Source organism: Musca domestica, unplaced genomic scaffold (assembly GCF_030504385.1).
Source record: "Musca domestica strain aabys unplaced genomic scaffold, Musca_domestica.polishedcontigs.V.1.1 15, whole genome shotgun sequence".
In the NCBI taxonomy this organism is placed as follows: Eukaryota; Metazoa; Arthropoda; class Insecta; order Diptera; family Muscidae; genus Musca; species Musca domestica.
The window spans coordinates 6692343-6715774 of NW_026712207.1; the positions used below are offsets into that span (position 1 = coordinate 6692343).

Sequence of the window (23432 nt, forward strand, 5' to 3'; positions counted from 1 at the left end):
TTGTGCACCAAACGTGTAATATCAGCCCGAATAGTATGGAATTTTGCACATACAACCAAATTAGGCCTAAAAATAATTATTAGAATTCGGTTCAGATATAGCTATAGCTCCCATATATATTGTTCATCCGATTTGTTATTTTGTCCTCCGCAGCCGCAATATGCACTCTGTAACATCAATATTTGGGGAAATATATCAAATGCAGCTCAGAAGTAACTTTGCCAAATTTTATCGAGATCAGTTTAGATTTGGATATAGCTCCCACATATAACTTCGTCCGATTTACATTTTATTGTACACCAAACTAATATTTGCCCAAATGGGATGGAATTTGGCCTATGCGACCGAATTGAGTCTAAAAGTTATTATGCCAAATTTGGTGAATATCGGTTCAGATATAGCTATAGCTCCCATATATATTGTTCATCCGATTTGTTATTTTGTCCTCCACAGCCGTAATATGCACTCCGTAACAACGATATTCAGGGAAATATATCAAATACAGCTCAGAAGTATTTTTGCCAAATTTTATCGAGATCGGTTCAGATTGGATATATCTCCCATATATATCTTTATTTGATTTCAAATTAATTTTGCACCAAATGGGCAATACAAGCCCGAATGCTTCGGCATATTTAGTCCTTTGATCTTTAAATAATAATTACAAAAGCGTGTATGATTGAATTCTCCCATAAAAACTTTTAATTGTTATGTGGAGCTCTACTAAATTAGCAATGTGGTGTCCTTTGAACTTTAAATAATAATTACAAAAGCGTGTATGATTGAATTCTCCCATAAAAACTTTTAATTGTTATGTGGAGCTCTACTAAATTAGCAATGTGGTGTCCTTTGAACTTTAAATAATAATTACAAAAGCGTGTATGATTGAATTCTCCCATAAAAACTTTTAATTGTTATGTGGATCTTTACTTAATTAGGAAAGTGGTGTAGGTTATCATAAAGTCGGCCCGCCTGACTTTAGAACTTTCTTTACTGGTTTAGTTTAATAATTCCCTATTGGGAAATGGCCATTATTATATAAATTCCTTTATTTGCCAGCTAAAGGCCTAAATGAAATTCAAAAGCTAATAACTTTTAATAACTTGCTTTCCATCACCCATGAGTAACATCTTTAATAATTTCATACAATTGTACGGGCAATATTTCTTTCTTTCGAGGGACATCTTTGTTGGGGAAGTGTGCAAAAAATAAACGAAAATAACAGCAGCAGGCCCAAAAACTCAAAAAGTCAACGACGGACGAAAAGAAAACTTTTGCCATTTAACTTCCTTCCTTGGCTCAGCCACTTATATTTCCGTTTGCCTTGAAATATATATATTTATATTTTTATACACCAAAATGAAAGAAAGTGGCAGGCAAGTGCAATGGTAATAACGGTAATAGTTGAAAACGAAGTGAACGCCAGGCGAATAATGAAAACGACTTCTATTGTCCCGATGTTTGCATATAAATTATAGAAATGTATACAAGTTCTCATTTGCGTAAATTTACGTCACGAATATCAAAAAATGTTTTTTTCTCTTCTTATTTTTCATTTGTACGCCGAACTTTTCATCATCACTTACCTCCATCCACCCATCAACAGGGGCCCCATCAACAACAGCGACACAGCAGCGAGTAAATTGTCAGTCACCAAAAAAGGAAAAAAAATAAATTCATTGCAAGTTTGAGCCAACCGAAAGTTGTAATTATACCTTTGGGCGTTTTAATGTAAAAGGACGTTGTGAGTAATACTATTTTGCGTGGCTTTCTTCACACCATGTTTCCGTTGCTTGCAACCCGCAACCAGCACCAACCACCCAACCCATCCCCTGTGAAAAGACTTCCACAACTAGTGTTCTTCTTCTTTTTTTTCCTGCACTTGGTCTCTCTCACTCCCTATTTCGCTATCAAAGCAGGTGATAAGGTGAACCTATAGTGAGCCCATTTGCATAATGGATTTCACCGAAGGTGATGAGATCAAATATGAAATTGTTGGCAGCCAACAAAATATAAGTATGAATAATGCAATATTACCTTTTTTCGTGAAATTATTATGAATTTTTTTTGAAGTGCGGGAATATTTACAACTTTTAAGAGGCCCACAGGCATTTCTGATTTTTAAGTTTGATATTAAAGCAATTATTATAACTTGAAAAAACATCACAGTTTGGGAGGTGGTTTTGCACTTTATTCAATTATTAATGATAATAATATATATACAGGGTGAGATAAGAAAAACTGTAACAAAGTCAAACGCCACAATTTTTACTTTTTTTAATGTTATTGAAAAAATGTCGGAAATAGCACCCAATTTTAGAATAAGTCTATATTTGTTCGAATTGGTCACCTTTTGGTACGAATTATGGTCTTCAAAAGACCAGTGAAACGCTGCCCGAATAATGCTCTGCGGTATTTTGGCCCAATCCCGGCGAAGCGCTTGCTTGAGGTAATCGACACTTTAGTATTATTTAGTGCCACCCTTGCTTTTCAAAATACCCCAGACACAATAGTCCAACGGATTGGTATCCGGAGATTTTGGTCCAACGGCTTTAATACACCCTCCAGAATATTTTCCCGATAATGTTCGGCATTTATTCATATTCCACGGTCGATTAATACGAGCGAGCAAAAAATGTCGGAAATAGCATCAAATTTTAGAAAAAGTTATATTCGTTCGAATTTGTCACCTTTGCCACGAATTATGGTCTTCAAAAAATTATGGTCTTCTTCCCGGTGAAGCGCTTGCTTGGGGTGATCGACACTTTGGTATTTTTTAGTGCCAACCTTGCTTTCCAAAATACTCCAGACACAATAGTCCAACGGATTGGTATCCGGAGATTTTGGTGGGCAGTGTTCGCTGGATATGAAGCGAGGAACTTCATTTTATAACCATTCTTGACTGCTGAGGCCATTAATGGGGCTGAGTTCTCTTGGAATGTACAAAGTTTGCGGCCAAAATTTTTGCGTGCCCAAGGCATTAATACGCGCTCCAGAATATTTTCGAGATAATATTTGGCAATTTTTCCTGATGCCACGGTCGATTAATACAAGCGGAAAGCGCCATGGCCGGCGCTTGAGTCCTGGTGGCCAACCGAAAGTGCACATTTTTAGGCTGACCTCTTTGGCAAGTAATCACGATCATTTTGTTTGTTTACAAACTGCTGGACGACGAATGTTTTGTCATCGGAGACGGAGAAAAGCAAATTCGGCAGTTCACCACTTTCGGCCAAGCAAAGCAACTCATTTGCTCTTTTGAGTCTATTTTCTTTCTGTGGCGGTGTAAATTCTTATACTTTTTGGAATTTCAATGGCTTTGCCCCGAGCTCATTTTTCAATGTTTGCCGAATGGAATATTGCCATATGTACAGCTCACAAACCATTTTTCGGCCATTTTACGAATAGAAGCCTATTGCTTTTGGAGATGATCGCATAATATTTAGGAGTTGAAATGGAACAATAACCAAAACAATCCTGATTTTGCAGTTGTTCTACAGGTCGCAATTATAGACCAGTCGAAGCGGAAGTTAGCATGAGGCTAGAGATTAGGGCTGGGCAGGAGTCTTCCAATTTTGATGGTAATCGGGTAGCATTTGGTTGGTGAAATATTCCATAGATTTTGTGTTAAATAAAAGTCAAATTTTCCATTAAACCGCAAATTTTTTTAGTCCCGGCGAAATGACAAATAGACGAACAGGTCAATTCTGACCGTTACGTAGATGCCGATAGTAAATATATCGGGTATATATAGCGAAATATATACAATGTGTGTATACAATGGAAGGGGATGTTAGCTAGAACGCTTATATCTAAAAGAGTGGCTGGACCGATTTTGATAAATTTTGTCAATTCAAAAAGCCATGCCAAGAGGACTTTCTGAAATGACAAAATAAGAATGTACATAATAATATAGATTTTGTTATACTTTCTGTCATTTTTTTATTTTTTCATATTTTTTATAGCATGCAATTTTTTAATTTGACTTACAGGTTAAGATGAAAAAACTGCAACCAATTTCAGACTACAGTCATTTCTAAGCCTCTCGTCAGACAGCTGTTAAAATTATTCCAGTGACAGCTGATTATATTTTTTACCAGCGTACAAAAGCATTTTGGTGAGAATTGTCCAGAAAAAAATCGTGATGGAATTCAAGCGTGATAGTGTGATTTCTTTATATTTGACTGGAAAACCTCAAGTGGCTATCGTTAGAGCACTCTAGCATTTAAATGTAAATAAAACTTTTGTGTCTCGTACCATCGTTCGTTACAGTGATACTGGTAGCGTAGCCCAACGCCAAGGAAGTATTTAGGAAGAAAACAACAACATCAGCAGAAATGGTTCGAAAAGTAGAGAAGCGACTAGATCGAAACCCATGTCGCAGTGACCGAAAAATGGCTAGTGAGCTAAACATATCGCAATATTCCATTTGGCAAATATTGAAAAATGAGCTCGATGTAAAGCCATTGAAAATTCAAACTTACACCGCAACAGAAAGAAAAACGACTCAAAAGAACCAAAGAGTGGCTTCGCTTCTCCCAAAGTGGTAAACTGCCGAATTTGGTTTTCTCCGTTGAGAAAACATTCGTTGTCCAGCAGTTTGTAAACAAACAAAATTATCGTGTTTATTTGCCAAAGAGGTCAGCTGAAAATGTGCACCTTCGGTTGGCTACCTGAACCCGAGCGCCGGCCATGGTAATGGTGTCGGCCGCCATAACAGCCGATGGTTGCTCTCCATTCGTATTAAGCGACCGTGGCATCAGAATAAGTGCCGAATATTGTCGTGAAATATGCTGGTCTTGGGTAAATATTAAAGTCTTGGGTACGCAGACATTTAGGCCCAAGACCTTGGACATTTCAGCAGGACCCAGAACCGTCGCACTTAGCACGACCCTCCCAAGAATGGTTACAAAATGAGGTTCCTCGCTTTATTTCCAGCGCGCAATGGCCGGCAAACTTTCCGGATACCAATCTGTTGGACTTTTGTGTCTAGATTATTTTTGAAAGCAAAGTTGGCACTAAAAAAATACCAAAATGTCGATCACCTCAAGCGGGAAATAAGCCAAACTACCGCAGAGCGACATTCGGGCAGCGTGTGATGGTTCCATTGGCCGTTTGAAGGCCGTAATTCTTGCCAATGCTGACCAATTCGAACAAATCTAATCTTATTCTAAAATCTGATGCTATTTCCGACCTTTTTGCTTTTATTCGATAAAATTAAAAAAAAAAAAAATAAATAAAAATTATGGCGTTTGGCTTTGTTGCAGTTTTTTTCTCACCCTGAACAATGTGTACATACAATGGAAGGGGATGTTAACCAGAATGCCTATATCTCAAGAACGGCTTCACCGATTTTGACAACTTTTGTCAATTCAGAATGCCCTCATGGCATTAAAGAATAAAATCTAAAAAGATGACAATAATGATGTTAATATAGATTTGTTTTTTTCATATTTTTTATCGCATGCGATTTTTGCAATTTGACTTATAATATTGAAGTGTAAATTTTGTAATATTTTTTTTTTTCACCTTACAACACAGGTTGGGGTTATTATATACAGATTGCAATTATCGTCCGATCCTCACGAACATTTTCATAAGGGTAGAGGTAGGCTCAGAAAGACTAGGCCTATTGTTTTCAAAGATGTCCGCAATATATTTAGGGGTTGAAATGGACCAACAACTAAAAATGTCCTTGATTTTGCAGTCGTTATAAGGGAAAAACAAAATCTCGCACAAAGTTAGAGTTTAGGACTGCGAGTAGAATGAACCACTACTTTTGTGTGAAAAAAATACCAACATTTCCATTTAACTGAAACGCTGAAAATAACTTACAGGCGATTTCGTTGACGAATTTATCCAAATATCGTACACAAACAAATCATATAAATGAGCCTAAATATGGAGATAGGGTGGGGCCTCTTGCTTTTGGAGATGATAGCAAAATATACAGAGGTTCCTAACACACAATTGAAACCAATCGACACGCTGGTGGCATTATCGGACTTTATTTCTTCAAAAATGAGGCCGGAGCTAGCGTTACGGTCAATGGAGATCGTTACCGCACCATGATCAATGTTTTGTTTTATATTTTCTTGAAAATACTCTGAATTTGGGAAATCTCCTTAATATAGGCTTAAATACACGTTATGTATGCTTTTAAATTTCCATAAGTACTAAAAATTAAGTCGAATTGTCAATGAAACAGAACTTATAAAAGACAGAAGCTACTATGAATATATTTTGCATGAATTTAGTTAGAAGTGCCCTCTTTCAGGCTGCTGTAGTGTTGCTTTAACTACCCCTACCCTTCAGTTGGAAAATGTAGCCGTTCTGTTAGAATATCTGATTTTTATCGTAATTTTTGAAACAGAGTTAATTGTCTCAAAGGTAATTTTGAATTGCGGGTAGTTTTTATTTTTGGTTTTTTTGATACAACCCAAGCCCATTATCCATTGACTTATTTGTCAATACTCCGCAATAGTAACTTCATTATCCGAATGCTTAAAAATGTTCCTTTTTTGCCTTTTCCCTTAGACTTTAATTTCCTAATTACTCTGAAGTGTAGTTTTGTTGGGAAATATTTTCTAATTAACTCCCTTGTCTGGGATGCAATGAATTCAAAAGGTACGTAAATATTATTTTAGTTACTGTTAACACAGACGTTTTTTTGTTACCTTGCATGCTTAAAACACACACACACATAGACAAACATACAATACACACTTAAGTACAACTCAAAAAAAAAAAACAGAGTCAAACACACTGAAATAATTTCCGTTGGCCAGAGCGTTAAATGCCTGCTGTTGTGGTACTTAAAACCGGAAAATATTTTCCATTCCCCCTTGCTTTGTGGTTACAGGCAGCTTCCGAATTAACGTGAATGTTTTACACTTTTTTTCCAGTGCCGTTGTTGGTTCCAGAAAGAAGGCGAAGCGATGAGGAGAAAAACCAAGCCGGCCAACCAACATCACTGGTGCACCAGCTATCATTTGATGTCATGTCTGTTGAGATTAACTCGTTCGCCTTGTTGCATTGCTACGGACACATACAAACACAACGAAGTGAAACGAAACACAGTTGCTGCTTAAATATTATGATCTCTTTTTGCGTTTGTTTGTTTTTTTTTTTTTTTTGCGCAAACACTCTAAATCAAAATTTATATTTAGAAGCTGTTTTTATACCATTTTGTGGCCATTGAAAGATGAAGTGGAAGAGATTTTAAGCGTTTTATGATGTAGCCAAAAATGCATCATCTTAGTTGGTACTTGGTAGATAAATAATGATTGGGTTAGATGGCTAAGTACGCAGTTGTGGCATGGTTTAGAGGATAAATTAAAATAAAAGGATTACAAATTAGTTTAGAGAGAGAGAGAGAGAGAGAGAGAGAGGGAGAGATTAGAACTGCTCAGAAATTCGCATCAAGTCATGGCGTTGAATAAAATAAGATAAAATTGAAAGGAAGCGAAGTATTAGGGAAGTTAGGAGATTCACAAAGCTTTTGTTTGTATAGCATTAGTCATATGGCAACAAAGCTGCGGTCAAAATGTCTCTCATTAAAAAAAACGTGGTTTAACCAAAAGTATCTTTGGACTAAATCACTTTTATTTTAGATTTTTTTCAAATTTTGAAATCGATGAAGCTGTGTCAGTTCGTCTGGGCTTTGTGCACAATAACTCTAGAATGGATGAGTAATATCTGCCAACTGCTTCTAGTCCTCTCTTATAAAATGTGAAATAATGGCCCAATTGTTATCAAGCTTTGCACATTTGAATATTTCTAGCATCACAAGATCTGTTCGAAAGAGAGGATATAGCTAGTTATTATAAATTATAAATTTTGTATAATTATAACTCTTGTAAAACAAAATACACTTCAGCGATTATTTTCACATACGTGGTATATTTCAATATTTTTCATAGAGATCTAATGTGAATATAGAATTTATGGGCCTACTCCTCTTTATATCTTCCACAACTCGTCAATATTTTGAATAATTGTAAGTCTCATAAAATAAAAACAGGTACAAAAATATTAAGTTTGGCCCGGCCGAAATTTCAATACCCTCCTTAGGGTAGAGGAAACATTTTTATATAAAAGTATATGAATTCAAGGGGGTTTCACTTTAAATTTCATATACCAGTAAGACCGTTTGCATAAAGTGAGTGAGGCCGTTATATGGGGCCATACCAAAACGGTAACCTCTATAGGCAATTTTATACTTCAAGGTTTGTCAACGATCAAATCTTCTAAAATACCAACTTTGAAACAATTAGGAATTCCGAATATCAGTGGGTATTGTTATATATGTGCTTTACGAAAACGTAAAACTAAATATTCAAAGTTCTGCCACTGGGCTAGGACCCATTACGAACTGCAAATAACAATTTTTAACAAAATATCGAATATTGGGAGGAACCGTTGTATGGGGTCTATACCATAGCGTGGACCTATACCTTCAATGTTTCGCCACATGAGATACAAATTCCAATTTTTAGACAAATCCATGAAAAATGTGGCAAAAATCATCAAAATACCGAATATTCGGAGGTACCGTTATATACATACAATGTTTCGTCACACGAGCTAGAACCCATTATACCCTATAAATTCCAATTTTTAGAAAAAAACCGAGAAAAAAATGGGCAAAAATCATTAAAATACGGAATATCGGGAGGTACCGTTATATGTGGGCTATACAAAAATGCGGACCTATGCATACAATTTTTCGGCACACCAGCTAGAACACATTATGACCTATAAATACCAATTATTAGACAAATCCAAATCCAAACAAAATACCGAATATGTGGGCTATACGAAAACCTGCACGTATAAATTCAATGTTCCGCCTGTGAAACTAGAACCTATTATGACCTACATATACCAATTTATAGACAAATCCGTGGAAAAAATATGACATCAAAATACCGTATATGGGGAGGGATCGATATATGGGGACTATACCAAAACGTGGACCTATACATGCAATGTTTCGCCACACGAGCTAGGACCCATTATACCCTACAAATTCCGATTTTTAGATAAATCCTTTGGAAAATGTGTCAAAAATCGTCAAAATACCGAATAGCGGGAGGTACCGTTATATGGATATTATGATCTACAAAAACCAATTTTGAGACAAATCCGCGAAAAAATATCGGAAGATACCATTAAATAGCGGCTATACCAAAACGTGGACCGATATATCTCATTTTCAATACCAACCACCCTAGATGCAATAGAAATTGCTCTGCCAAATTTAGAAGGTCTTCTTTAAAAAATGTTGGGTGTATGGTGATTTCAACAGACGGACATCGTTAAATCGACTTAGAATTTTATGCTGATTATAAATATATACACCGTATGGGGTCTATGATGAATATTTAGGGATGTTACAAATGGAATAACGAAGTTAATGTACCCTCCTTTCCAAGGAGGGGGGTATAAAAATAAAATCCGTTAAAAATTTTGTTCAAATCTTTAAAATACCAAATATAGGGAGTTACCGCTGTTTTGAAGTCAATACGGAGACGTGAACCTGCATAAGAAATTTTCTGTCACAGGCTGTATTACCCATTAAGAAGTGCAAACATGAAAATTGAATCAATTCCGTAGAAATGAGAAAAAGACCGAATATGGAGACTACACGAAGGCCTGGACCTGAATGGACAATTTTCTGTCATAGACTCTAGTAACCTTTAGCTTAATTCACCAAAATACCGAAAATAGTGAGATACCATTATAGGGAGGCTATACCAAAACGTGGACCTACCTGGCCCATTTTCAAAACAAAAGTCCTGCAGACATAATATGCATTTTAGTAAAATTTTATCAGTCTACTTAATTTCGTTCGGAAGTTAGAGTTATTTCCACAGACGGACGGGCATCTCCAAATTGTAGGTTGATTAAGAATATAAATATTTTGACGGATCTAAAATGTTTATTTCGAGGTGTTACAAATTAAATGACAAACTTAATATACCGTCATAATATGGTGGAGGGTCTAAAAATGAGATTAAAAGTTTTAAATTAGACATGGGCCAAATACCAAATTCTAGACATGGGGATTACAATTAATATTTAATGTTAAATGGTGTCGGTCTCCATATAATCGCACCCATTAAAATGAATTTTTTTCAGGATTGTGTCGCAATTTTAAATTTATGTTTCAACATTTTCATAGTTGGGGCTCTTAGTATGTACTCGAAGTCTATGCCACATTTTTTGGCACACTTCTCATTTGTGGCTCAACTTCCATTTAAACTTAAGGAACTTTCAGTATGGCTCATAGGTATTGGCGATTTTCAAAAGAATTTATATGCGTTTTTTTAAATTTTGAGTTTTAGATGGACACAAGACCTCCTTATCACCAAATTATCTTTACCTTAAATTTTTTTTATTTCCAAAAATGTTAGGACGACCCTTTGGTGGTAACACGTACACCAGCCGATTTAATCTCTCAGGCAGTTTAAATGAAATATTCCAGATCAGCAATTTTATCGCAGATTGTGGCAATTTAATCTACGACTGTCGAATTCCTAGCAAGGCGGTTGAAATTTGAAAACAATTTGGGGAATTACTTTCCTTAGCATCACATCCTTTCTGTTAGTGATTATATTTCAGGGCCCACTAAACTTGAACTCATTATTTAATCTATTGCATAACATTAAATTGGTATTTTTAGTTTATTTAAATTTAAAAAGCTTAATAACCAACTCTGTCAGATGCAAGCATAATATTTGTAACTTGTCATGGTGATTCATGGGAAGAACAAAACAAACATGTCCCTCCTCTTTTAACTTCTTCAAAAATGATATGTATGACAAGAGAATTTCTTGCGTGCATATTTCATTCGTATGGAAATAAATGGGATGGTGATGAGAATGCAACTAACTTAAGTCCACTGAAGCTATAATATTCCCTTTTATATATCAGCAGGGGAAAGTGACATTCCTTCATTTTGAAGTTGAAGGACACTAGACAATATTCAGGAAAATTTCCAATTTCTTGAAATGAACGCTGTTATCTCTTTGTTTAAAAAAAATACAATTAATATTAGAACTTTTTTTATTTTTATACCCTCCACCTTGGAAAGGAGGGTATATTAACTTTGTCATTCCGTTTGTAACACCCTTAAATATTCGTCTTAGACCCCATAAAGTATATATATTCATAATCAGCATAAAATTCTAATTCGATTTAACTATGTCCGTCTGTTGAAATCACGATACAGCCCACATTATTTGACGCAGAGCGCCAAAATTTAGCAGAGCAATTTGCATTGTGTCTAGAATGGTTGGTATTGAAAATGAGATATATCGGTCCACCTTCTGGTATAGTCCCCATATAACGGTACCTCCCGATATTCGGTATTTTGATGATTTATGCCACATTTTTTACGGATTTGTCTGGAAATTGGTATTGGTAGGTCACAACGGGTCCCTGAGCGTGTGGCAAAACATTGCATGTATAGGTCCACGTTGTGGTATAACTCCCATATAACGGTACCTCCCGATATTCGGTAATTTGATGTTTTTTGCCACATTTTTTCACGGATTTGTCTGAAATTTGTTATTTGTTAGTCATAATGGGTCCTAGTTCGTGTGGCGAAACATTGTAATTATAGGTCCACGTTTTGGTATAGCACCCATATAACGGTACCTCCCGATATTCGGTAATTTGATGATTTTTGCCACATTTTTCACGGATTTGTCTGAAAATTGGTATTTGTTGGCCATAATGGGTTCCAGCTCCAGTGGTAAAACATTGCATGCATGGGTCCACGATTTGATATAGTCCCCATATAACGGTACCTCCCAATATTCGGTATTTTGATGATTTTTGACACATTTTTTCAAGAATTTCTCTGAAAATTGGTAGTTGTAGATCGTAATGGGTCCTTGTTCGTGTGACGAAACATTGTAATTATAGGTCCACGTTTTGGTGTAGCCCCCATATAACGGTACCTCCCGATATTCGACATTTTAATGTTTTTTGCTACATTTCTTCTAATGTTTCTTTTACCCTAAGGTGGAGGGTATTAAAAGTTTTGCCCGACCGAACTTAATGTTTTTTTACTTGTTAGAACTGTTTTTATATTTAACTCAATGATATGCGAACTCTTTGTTTAAATCCTAGAACACGCTACGTTTCACGGCATATTACCCGTACATTTGTTTGTAAAAGTTATTTTTTAAGATCATCACAGAATTACATCGATTTGTGGGTGTCCATCCGTCTGTTTTAATTCATTATAAATTTCCTAATCCAAATAGAGGTCCGTTTGAGACAATATTTTCTTGAGTTGAGAGACGAACGCTATTGAAAATAGTGATACAGTTCCAGAATTTGAAGCAGATGTAATATATATGCTTAAAAGCTTAGTATGCCAGCTCGAATCAGAAAAATAACTCAATCGATGATAGTTCAAATTGACCATCTGATATTTCATTTCCTATGCGGCTACTAAAAAGCCCGGAGATTTCCAGAAGCAAGAAATCTTCTTTGTCTTGTTTTTTTTTTAATTATTATTATTATTTTTTTTTGTGCCAAATTTACTTTTTTTTGTGTTAACCCATTTTAACTCAAACGGTATCATATGCAGCATTTCCTTGCATTCTACCATCGTATGTAAGGATGCCGTTACGATATCGTTTCACTGGAAATATTTCAACCACAAGATGATGCATAGCTGATGGTTTTTCGTTTATGGCATTTGTATTATTTTTGAAAATATGCATATATTTTTATGTGGAATGAACGTTTTGAAAAGCATTGGCTTTCTTAAAGGGAAAGTGGGTATTTAATAGGGGGTTATATAAACATGGTCATGGATCAAATGAATAAATGTTTAAACGATTCTACGACATAGAAGATGTCTAAATGTTAATGAAAAAATTATGTTCTCTATAGAAAACAATTTAAAAAGCAGTTGTTAAGTTAGTTAGTAAGTTAGGCCGAACTTCAAATACCCTCCACCAATTGGAAAGAATTTAAAAATTTAAAAAAAAAAAAAAAAATCAAGTAACAAAGTAGTAAGTTCGGCCGGGCCGATCTTTGAATGTCCTCCAACATTCGAAACAATTTTGGCAATTTTCTAAAAAAAAAAAAAAAAATAAAATCCGTTAAAAATTCTGATAAAATCTTAAAAATGCCGAATGTAGCCGTAATATTAGGGTCTATACGACGACGTGGATCTGCATAGGGAACATTTTCATAAACCATTACAATATTCAAATGCGAAACTTGAATAAAAAAATTCGGTTAATAATGTAGCTAAAATCATCAAAATTCCGAATATAGGGAGGTACCGTTATATGGGGGCTATGCGAAAACGTGGACTATACCAAAACGTAGATCTACATCAAACATTTTCAATACCAAAAGTCCTGCAGAAATAATATACATTTGAGTAAAATTTTATCAACCTATTTCATTTCGTTCGGAAGCTAGAGTGATTTCCACAGACGTACAGACGGACGGACATCACTAAATCGACATAGAATTTTATGCTGATCAAGAATATATATACTTTGTGGGGTTTACAATGTATGTTTCGAGGTGTTACAAACGGAATGTCAAACTTAATATACCCTCCATACTACGGTGAAGGGTGTAATAAATAAATAAAAAATAGAATCCGTTAAAAATTCTGTTTAAAACATAAAAAAATAATAAGAATATAGGGAGTCAATACTAAGATGTGGACCTACATAGGAAATTTTCTGTCACAGCCTGTGGCAACCATATCAAAGTGAAAATACGAAATATGAAAAAAAATTCGGAGAATAATGTAGGGGGCTATACAAAGACTTGTACAGGGAATTTTATTTCATAGTAAGTAAGTAGTAGTAAGTAGTTCATAGTAAGTAGTACTCATCACAAACTTTAAATACCAAAACTTAAACCATTCTGGTGAAAATTGCCACACTAATGACATCAAAATACCGAATATTTATAGAGGTAAAGTCACATGGGACTATACCAAAACTTGGACCTATAGGTACAATTCTCTGCAAGAATGATTACTACATACTGGGAACACATCTTCCCAATTAACAAAAAAATTAGATTTGAAGTTTTGACAGAAACACCCGAAAAGCCTTAAATCTATCGATCCCGTCATATGAGGACTATGCAAAAACTTAGACCTATATAGTCCATTTTCGATACCGATCGATTGGAAGGTCGAGTGATTTCCCCAGATGGACGGACATCGTCAAAGCGACACACAATTTTATAACTATTAAATATTCAACGTCTCCAAATGTAAACTCTAAAAGCAAAAGTGACCTCAATATCAAATTTCAGGATTTAAGCTGTTTATCTTCACCCAGTATAAAACTTAGTAACATTTAGTACGTATATACAAAACAATTTACAGACACTGCCAGCACAATTATTTAATTATATTACACATTTCCAAAACCATCTCCATATTTCAATCTCAGATAATAACAGAGACCGCAATATCAATTTTCGTAATTCCAGCCCGTCACCCAATACCAAATTGAGAACCACTTAAAACTATTCCCAAAAACGAGGGGCACATTTTTTAAACCACCTCCATATCTCAACACAAGATACCAACACCGAACCCAATATCAATTTTCGGGATTCCAGCTCTATTCCTTCAACCAATACCAAATTGAGTACCACTTCCCAAAAATTAAGAGCACATTTTCAAAGCCACCTCCATATCTCAACACAAGATACCAACAGAGACCCCAATATCAATTTTCGAAATTCCAGCTCTATCCCTTCACCCAATACCAATTATTGTACCATGCTGTACTTTTCGTACAATTATATTACTCATTTCCAAAAGCAGCGCAATATATCAACACAAGATACCAACAGAAACCCCAATATCAATTTTCGAGGTTCCAGCTCTATCCCTTCACCCAATACCAAATATTGTACCACTTAGTAATTTTCTTAAAAATATATATATAACATATTTAAAAGGCCACCTCCATATCTCAACACCAGATATCAACAGAGACCTTAATATCGAATTTCGAGATTTCAGTTATATTCCACCACTCAATACCCAATCTAATGCCACTTAATCATTACCGAACAATTATAGTATAGATTTCCAAAACCATGTCCATATCTAAATCTCAGATACCAAGAGATACCTCAATATCAATTTTTGGAATTCCAGCCCTATTCCTTTACAAAAATTAAATTTGATACCATTTAGTAATTTTCGTACAATTATATCACATATTTCAAAAAACCGCCTCCACATCTCAAGCTCAGATATCAAGATAGACCGAACACCCAATTTGGCAAATGTGTAATATAATTGTACCAAAAGTACCAAATTATACTAAATTTAGTACTTTTCGTATAATTATATTACACAACTCCAAAACCACCACTATATCTCAATTTCAGATACCAAGAGAGAGACCTGAATATCAACTTTAGGGATGTGGATGGAATCCATTCACCAAAGCTAAATTAAGTCCTATTTAGTACATTTCGTACTACTATCTTACACATTTCCCAAACTACCTCCATATCACAATTGCAGATACCAACAGAGACCTCAATATCAAATTTTGAAGATTCTAGTACTATCCCTTCACCCATTACCAAATTTAGTACCATTTAGTACTTTTCTTAAAATTATAGTATACATTTCCAAAGCCCCAGATACCAATAGAGACATCAATATCAATTTTTGGGACTCCAGCTGTAAACTTTCGCCGAATACCCAGTTTTGCAAATATTTAAAGTAATTGTACCAAAAGTACTAAATGGGACTAAATTTACCAAAACCACCACCACATCTCAATTTTAGATACAAAAAAAAAAACTGATTATGAGAATAGGGCTGGAATCCTTTCACCAAAGCTAAATATAGCACTATTTAATACTTTTCGTACAATTATATTATACATTTCCAAAACAACCCGCGTGTCTTAATTCCAGATACCAATAGAGACACCAACATCAAATTGGAGAATTCCAGTCCTATCCCTTCATCAAAGCTATACTAGATTCTATTTGGTATTTTTCCTACTAATTTCTAAGCCACTCAAACACAGATACCATCAGTAATCTAAGTAGAGTGATTTCTACAGACGAACGGTCATTGCCACATTGACATGGAATTGGTTACGAGGTTTTATATACGGAATGACAAACTTAATATACCCTTCTATTTTATTTATTTATTTATTTATTTATTTTTTTTTTTTTTTCAAAAAAAGGCCGAAAACTGCAAAGAACTTCTTAGGTGCACCTGGTTTTTTATAAGAGTTATGACCTGTTTTACATAAAATTATGTGGTCCGGATTCTCTTGAACGAATTACTGACCTTCTTCTGCCGCTGAGCAAAATTATGTTTATAATTTATTATTTAGTACTAAATCTTCTAGATATCGTACGGACCTTCCCTTGCTTTCTAGCTAGCATTCAACAGGAGGCTTAATTTAATTTTCAAATAAGTTTCGGTATTTATCTGAGATTTTGAGCCTATAGTCTACTATAGACACTTCTAATTTAGAAGAAGATGTCAGACTTTTAAAGGTTAGTGTCTTGATTTCCGAGACAAATTTTCAACCTTCGGTTATTACTTATTAACAGTAAAAATATGAAGAAGAACAATGTTCAGCTCAACACTACTTTCACAATTTGGGTCATCTTTTGTTTAATTACTTAAAATTTATAATTTTCCCCAATTTATTCAAGATTTTGCTGGATGGCCTCAATTGTGAATAATTAATTTATCTTGAGAATTAAATAAGTAATTTGCACATAATCGCATTGACTGCCGCAGGCAATTATGGAAACCTCTATAAATAATGAACTCATTTATGAGGCAATAACACAATAATTGATTTATCTTAATTTCCTTTCTTCACACACACACACAAACGCAGGCATTGATTAGGGTGTGGGTGGCCGAGTGTGCGTTAGTGTGCTTTTCGACATTGTATTTGGAATTAGGCTTGCCTTGAGGTATTAATTCGGATTGTGTTACGTGTTGCTACATTCTTGACATTATGTGTGATTTCAATTATATTAATTGATACCAATGAACTCTTGTTTGTGTGTGTGTGTAAACATTTATATGTGTATTTGTTGTTAAAATTTTGAGTGATTTGAATAATAATGTGGGCAGGGAGGGAAATATGAACTAAAATATATATTGATTAGTCATTAAAAATAAGGAGAGGGGAGGGGTCAACGTGTATTAATTGAACCATATAAATTCGAATTTGAAAACAACAATTGTGGACTTTCAGGAAAAAGTTTCTACAGTAATACGGACTTTAGTTGTGGGTATTTTAAAAAATTATGATTGAAATTATTCCATAAAATTGCTATCTTATTTTTTTTTATATTTTTTAATGCTCTTCTATGCCTTTAACTCCTCTAAAATATTCCGAAAAATGAATTTCTTTGGCTCTGAGGGGTTTTAAAAATATATTTTCATAAATCTGTGAAAAAAGTCTTGAAAAATCAATGAATGTAGCAAAGCGGAGTTTTTGAAATATATTCTTTAAAAATCCACTCTGAAGGACTCAGTCATAGTATGTATTTCCAAAATCACCTCCATATCTCAATTTCAGATACCAACGAAGACCTCAATAGGAAATTTCGGGATTCGAGCACAATTCCTCCACACAATGCCCAATTTGTACCACTTAGTACCTTCCGAGCAATTATAGTACACGTTTCCACAATCACCTCAATATATCAATCTCAGATACCAAGAGAGACCTGAATATCAATTTCCGCGATTCTAGCTCTATTCCTTTACCAATTCCAAATATATAGTACCATTTAGTACTTTTCGTACAATTATATTACACATTTCCCTCCATCCACCTCATATCTCAACACCATATACCAACAGTGACCTCAATATCAATTTTGGGGATAACAACTCTATTCTTTCATCCAATGCCCTATTTAGTACAATTAAGTACTTTTCGTACAATAATAGCACACATTTTCAACACCACCTCCATATCAAAATTCCAGATATCAACAGAGACATTAATATCGAATTTCAGGATTCTAGCTCCTTTTCCCCAATTTCCAATTTAGTACCCCTCAGTAACAATTATAGAACACATTCCCATACCTACGGCCAAATCTCAATCCCAGATACCAACAGAGACCTTAATATCAAATTTGAGGATTTCAGTTATATTACCTTTACCCGAAACCAAATTTGGTACCATTTAGTACTTTTCGAAAAAATAGAGTGCACATTTCCAAAGCCACCTCCCTATATTAATACCAGATATCAACAGAGACCTCAATACCACATTTCGTGATTCCAGCTCTATTCCATCACTCAATACAAAATTTAGTACCGCTTAGTACTTTCCGAATAATTATGGTACACATTTTTAAAACCACCTTCATATATCAATTTCAGACATCAACTGAGACCTTAACATTGAATTTTGGGATTTCAGCTATATCCCGTCACTAAATTTAGTACCATTTAGTAATTTTCGTAAAAGTATAGGACGCATTTCTGAACCACCGCCAAATCTTAAGCACATATACCACCAGTAATCTAAATATCAAATAATAGAATATTATCTCTATTGTTTCACACATAACCAAATATAGTACTATTTAGTACTTTTCGAACAATTAAAGTACACATTTCCGAAACCACCTCCATATCTCAAAACTCAGATACCAACAGAGATCTCAATATCAATTTTTGGGGTTCTAGCTCTATTTCTTCCTTCAATTCCCAATTTAGTACCACTTAGTACTTCCGGAACAATTATGGTACAGATTTCCAAAACCATCTTCATATCTCAATTCGAGCTATCAACAGAGACCTTAATATTGAATTTTGAGATTGCAGCTATATCCTTTCACCCAATATTAAATTTAGTACCATTTAGTATTTTTCGTACAATTTGAGTACACATTTCCAAAACTACCTCCATATCTCAATTCCAGATATCAACAAAAACATTAATATCGAATTTTGGGATTCTAGCTCTATTTCTACCCCCAATTCCTAATTTAGTACTTTCCGAACAATTAAAGTACAACGTCCCAAACCTACCATCTCCATATCAAATTTCTGGAATCCAGTTTTATTTCATTCACCCAATACCAAATTTAGCACCAATTAATACTTTTCGTAGGAATATAAGACGAATATCCAAAACCACCTACACATATCGATTCCAGATGCCAACAGAGATCCCAATATCAAATTTTGGGATTCCACCTCCATCCCTTCATACAATACCAAATTTAGAACCATTTAGTACTTTTCGTACAAATATAGGACGCATTTCCAAACCACCGCTATATTTCAAATAAGGTAAATACGATATACAATACAATACCAAATTCAGTACCATTCAGTGCTTTTTGTACAATTATAGTACATATTTCCGAAACCACCTCCATATGTCCAGGCGACACAAGAACAGCTACCACAATACCAAATTTCAGATTTCAAGCACTATCCATTCACCCTTTACCAATTGTTACCAAGTATAGCACTATTTTATACTATTCGAACAATTATAATACATATTTTCAAAACTACCTCCACATGTCCAGGCAACACATGAACAGCGATCCTGGTACCAAATTTCAGATTTCAAACACTATCTATTCACCCAGTTGTAAATTGTACCAAATATAGTACTATTTAGGACTTTTCGTGCACTTGTTGTACTCGTTTTCAGAACCGCCTCTTAATCAAAAACTCACCACCAACAGGGACTTCAATAAAATTTTTAAAATTCCAGCTTCACCCGTTTACCCAAACCAAACTATTCCAAATTTAGTACCTTTTGGTACAGTTCACACACTTAGCACACATTTCCAAAACCGACTCCATACCTCAATCGCAGATACCAACAAAGATAACACCTTCATGGGACTAGGATATACTGGAACAGCGAACTCAATATCCAATTTCAAACTTCAAGCAATACAGGGTGAGATTAAAAAACTGCAATCAATTTCAGACAGCTGTCTTCCTAAGCCACTCGTCCGACAGCTGTTAAAATTATTCCAGTGACAGCTTATTATGTTGATTACAATCGAACAAAATCATTTTGGTGAGAATTTTCAAAACAAAAAAAATGTTATTCGTGATGGAATTCAAGCGTGATAGAGGTAATTTCTTTATATTTGGCTGGAAAACCTCAAGTGGCGATCGTTAGAGCACTCAAGCATTGAAATGTCAATAAATCTTTTGTGTCTCCTACCATCGCTTGTTACCGAGATACTGGTAGCGTTGCCCGACCTCAAGGAAGTGGACAAAAGAAAACAGCAACATCAGCAGAAATGGTTCGAAAAGTAAAGAATCGAATTGGCCGAAACCCGCGTCGCAGTGGCCGAAAAAGGGCTCATGAGCTGAACGTATCGCAACATTCCATTCAGCAAATATTGAAAAATGAACCATTGAAATTCCAAAAAGTGCAAGAACTTACACCGCCACAGAAAAAAAATAGACCCGAAAGAGCTAAAGAGTTGCTTCGCTTGGCCGAAAGTGGTGAATTGCTGAATTTGGTTTTCTCCGATGAGAAAACATTCGTTGTCCAGCAGATTGTTAACAAACAAAATGATCGTGTCAACTTGCCGAAGAAGTCAGCTGAAAATGTGCACCTTCGGTTGGCCGGCCACCAGAACTCAAGCGCCGGTCATGGTGATGGCATGGGCCGCCATAACAGCCGATGGTCGCTCTCCGCTCATATTAATTGACCGTGCCATCAGAATAAATGGCGAATATTATCGCGAAAATATTCTGGAGGATGTATTGTAGCCTTGGGCACGCAAATATTTTGACCACTGACCTTGGAAATTTCAACAGGACTCAGCACCATCGCACTTAGCATGCGCCACCCAAGAATGGTTACAAAATGAGGTTCCTCGCTTAATTTCCAAAGCACAATGGCCACCAAAATCTCGGAATACCAATCCGTTAGGCTTTTGTGCCTGGAGTATTTTGGAAAGCAAGGTTGGCACTAAAAAATGTCAAAGTGTCGATCACCTCAAACAAGCGCTCCGCTGGGAATGAGCCAAAATACCGCAGAGCAACATTCGGTCAGCGTGTGACGGTTTCATTGGCCGTTTGAAGGCCATAATTCGTGCCAAAGGTGACCAATTCGAAAAATCTGAACTCATTCTAAAATCTGATGCTTTTTTTTCGAAATTTCTTGCTTTCATTCAATAAAATTTAAAAAATATGGCGTTTGACTTTGTTGCAGTTTTTTTTATCTCACCCTGTAGATATGGATTGTGTATTTAAAGTCTTGAACACGAAACCTTTAACTTATTTCCTACTTTTCAAAAAAAGTTTACTTAAAATATGTACTCTTCAAAATTTCAAATCTCTTTCATTCTCTCTGTCTCTCTCTCTTTCTTTATGTATCCTACATAAATTAGGTAATGCACTTTCATTCAAATAGAGTTGTTTGGTTAATGATGTGGTCCATTTCCCTTGTTAGACTTGTTACTCATTTTTTTGCATCTACTTTCCATTCCACTTATTCAGCTCAGATGATGATGGAAACGACAACGACAACGACGACGGTGATGATGATGTTTGGCAATTTAAAGAAAGTACAAAAAAAACGAACAGAAAAATAGGAAATCAGATATCTGCATGTGACTTTAGTAATTGCAACATTACGTCACTCTGACACGAATCTTATTTCAAGCATTCAAACATTCTGTCAATAACCCACTTCCCATTAAGGATGGCGTTAGCAATTCCATTCACAATGAGGTTAAAGGAAATGCAAAACAGACGGATGAATGGCATAGCCGTCGAAACTATAATAACAACAACAGCAGCAACAAAAACACAAGAAGAGGTAGCAGCACCAACACATCTAAGGAAAAACACATTCGACGACAACTAGAACTAGAACATGAACCCTGTGACTGACTGACTGACTAACCAACTGACTGTTTGTGTATCCTGAGCAGAGTAATTTTCCTTAAAAATCTCGAACAGAGTGATACAAGTCAATGGACAAATAGGTCATTACAAAATAATCTTCAGAGATGATAAATCAGTGAAAAACAAAAACAATAACAACAACAACAACAAAGTGGGAGACACTGAAAAGTAACGAAAGCAACTTAATTACAGAGAGTATTTTGTATGCAGGACACAGGTAAAAAAGAGAAACAGATTTAAAGGTTAGGCGAATAATCTAACTAGGAAATATGAAATATTTAAAAAGTTTGAATGCATTTTGAAATGTCTCAATCTGAAACCAGTAAAGAAAGAACTAAAGCCGGGCGAGCATTTGTATATTTTAAATTCGGAATTTTATTGCCCATTTGGTGCAAAATCATATATAGATATTTATGGGAGCTATATCCAAATCTGAACCGATCTCGATAAAATTTGGCAAAGATATTTCTGAGCTGTATTTGATATATTTTCCTGAATATCGGTATTACGGAGTGCATATTACGGCTGTGGGTAACAAGTACAACAAATCGGATGAACAATATATATGGGAGCTATAGCTATATCTGAACCGATCTTCACCAACTTTGCCATACTAGCTTCTAGACTCAATTCGGTCGCATGTGCCAAATTCCATCGTATTTGGGCAAGTATTAGACGTTTGGTGGACAATAAAAGGTAAATCGGACGAAGTTTTATATGGGAGCTATATTGAAATCTGAACCGATTTCGATAAAATTTACCAAAGGTATCTCATAGCTGCATTTCATATATTTCCCCAAATATTGTTGGCATATTAAGGCTGCGGAGGACTAAAATAACAAATCGGATGAGCTATATATATTGGAGCTATAGCTGTATCTGAACCGATTTCGATCAAATTTGGCATACTTATTTTCAGGCCTAATTTGGCTGGATGTGCTAAATTCCATACTATTCGCGCCATTACACGTTTGGTGCACAATAAAAGGCAAATAGGACGAAGATATATATGGGAGCTATATATAAATTTTGACCGATTATCTGCAATTTCAATAGGGTTCGTCCTTGGACCAAACAAATAAGTTGTGCAAAATTTCATCTGGATCGGGTTATTTATGCGAATTGTACTTTGTTCACAAAAATACATGGACAGACGGACCGACCGATGGACATGCATAAATCGACTCAGAATGTGATTCTATGCAGATCATCAAAAGGAACTATAGGTCTATCTCGTTTCCTTTTGTCTGTTACAAACAAATGCACAAAGACATAATACCCTTACCACTATGTGGTGTAGGGTATAAAAATGACAGAAATAGTGGAACTTGACGTTGGAAGTACACTACATTTTTGTGACATATAACTATCCACCTAGCGGTTAAAAATTCGATATGGTACGCAAGGATCATAATTAAGAGAATATTTTTTCACTTTCTATGAATACCTGAATATATGAAATCCTCGGGCATTAATTTCTCTTCTTTTTCTGCCCTTTTATAAA

General features: G+C 35.2%; 1 protein-coding gene across 1 annotated transcript in view; it reads left to right on the top strand.

Moving 5' to 3' along the window:
- Positions 1–21913, top strand: part of LOC131801287 (uncharacterized) — a 95661-nt gene extending 73748 nt beyond the window's left edge. The window contains exon 3 of the mRNA XM_059119826.1: positions 21684–21913. Within this exon, the coding sequence (XP_058975809.1) occupies positions 21684–21913 (230 nt within the window). The remainder of the gene's footprint in view (positions 1–21683) is intronic.
- Positions 21914–23432: the final 1519 nt, after the last annotated feature.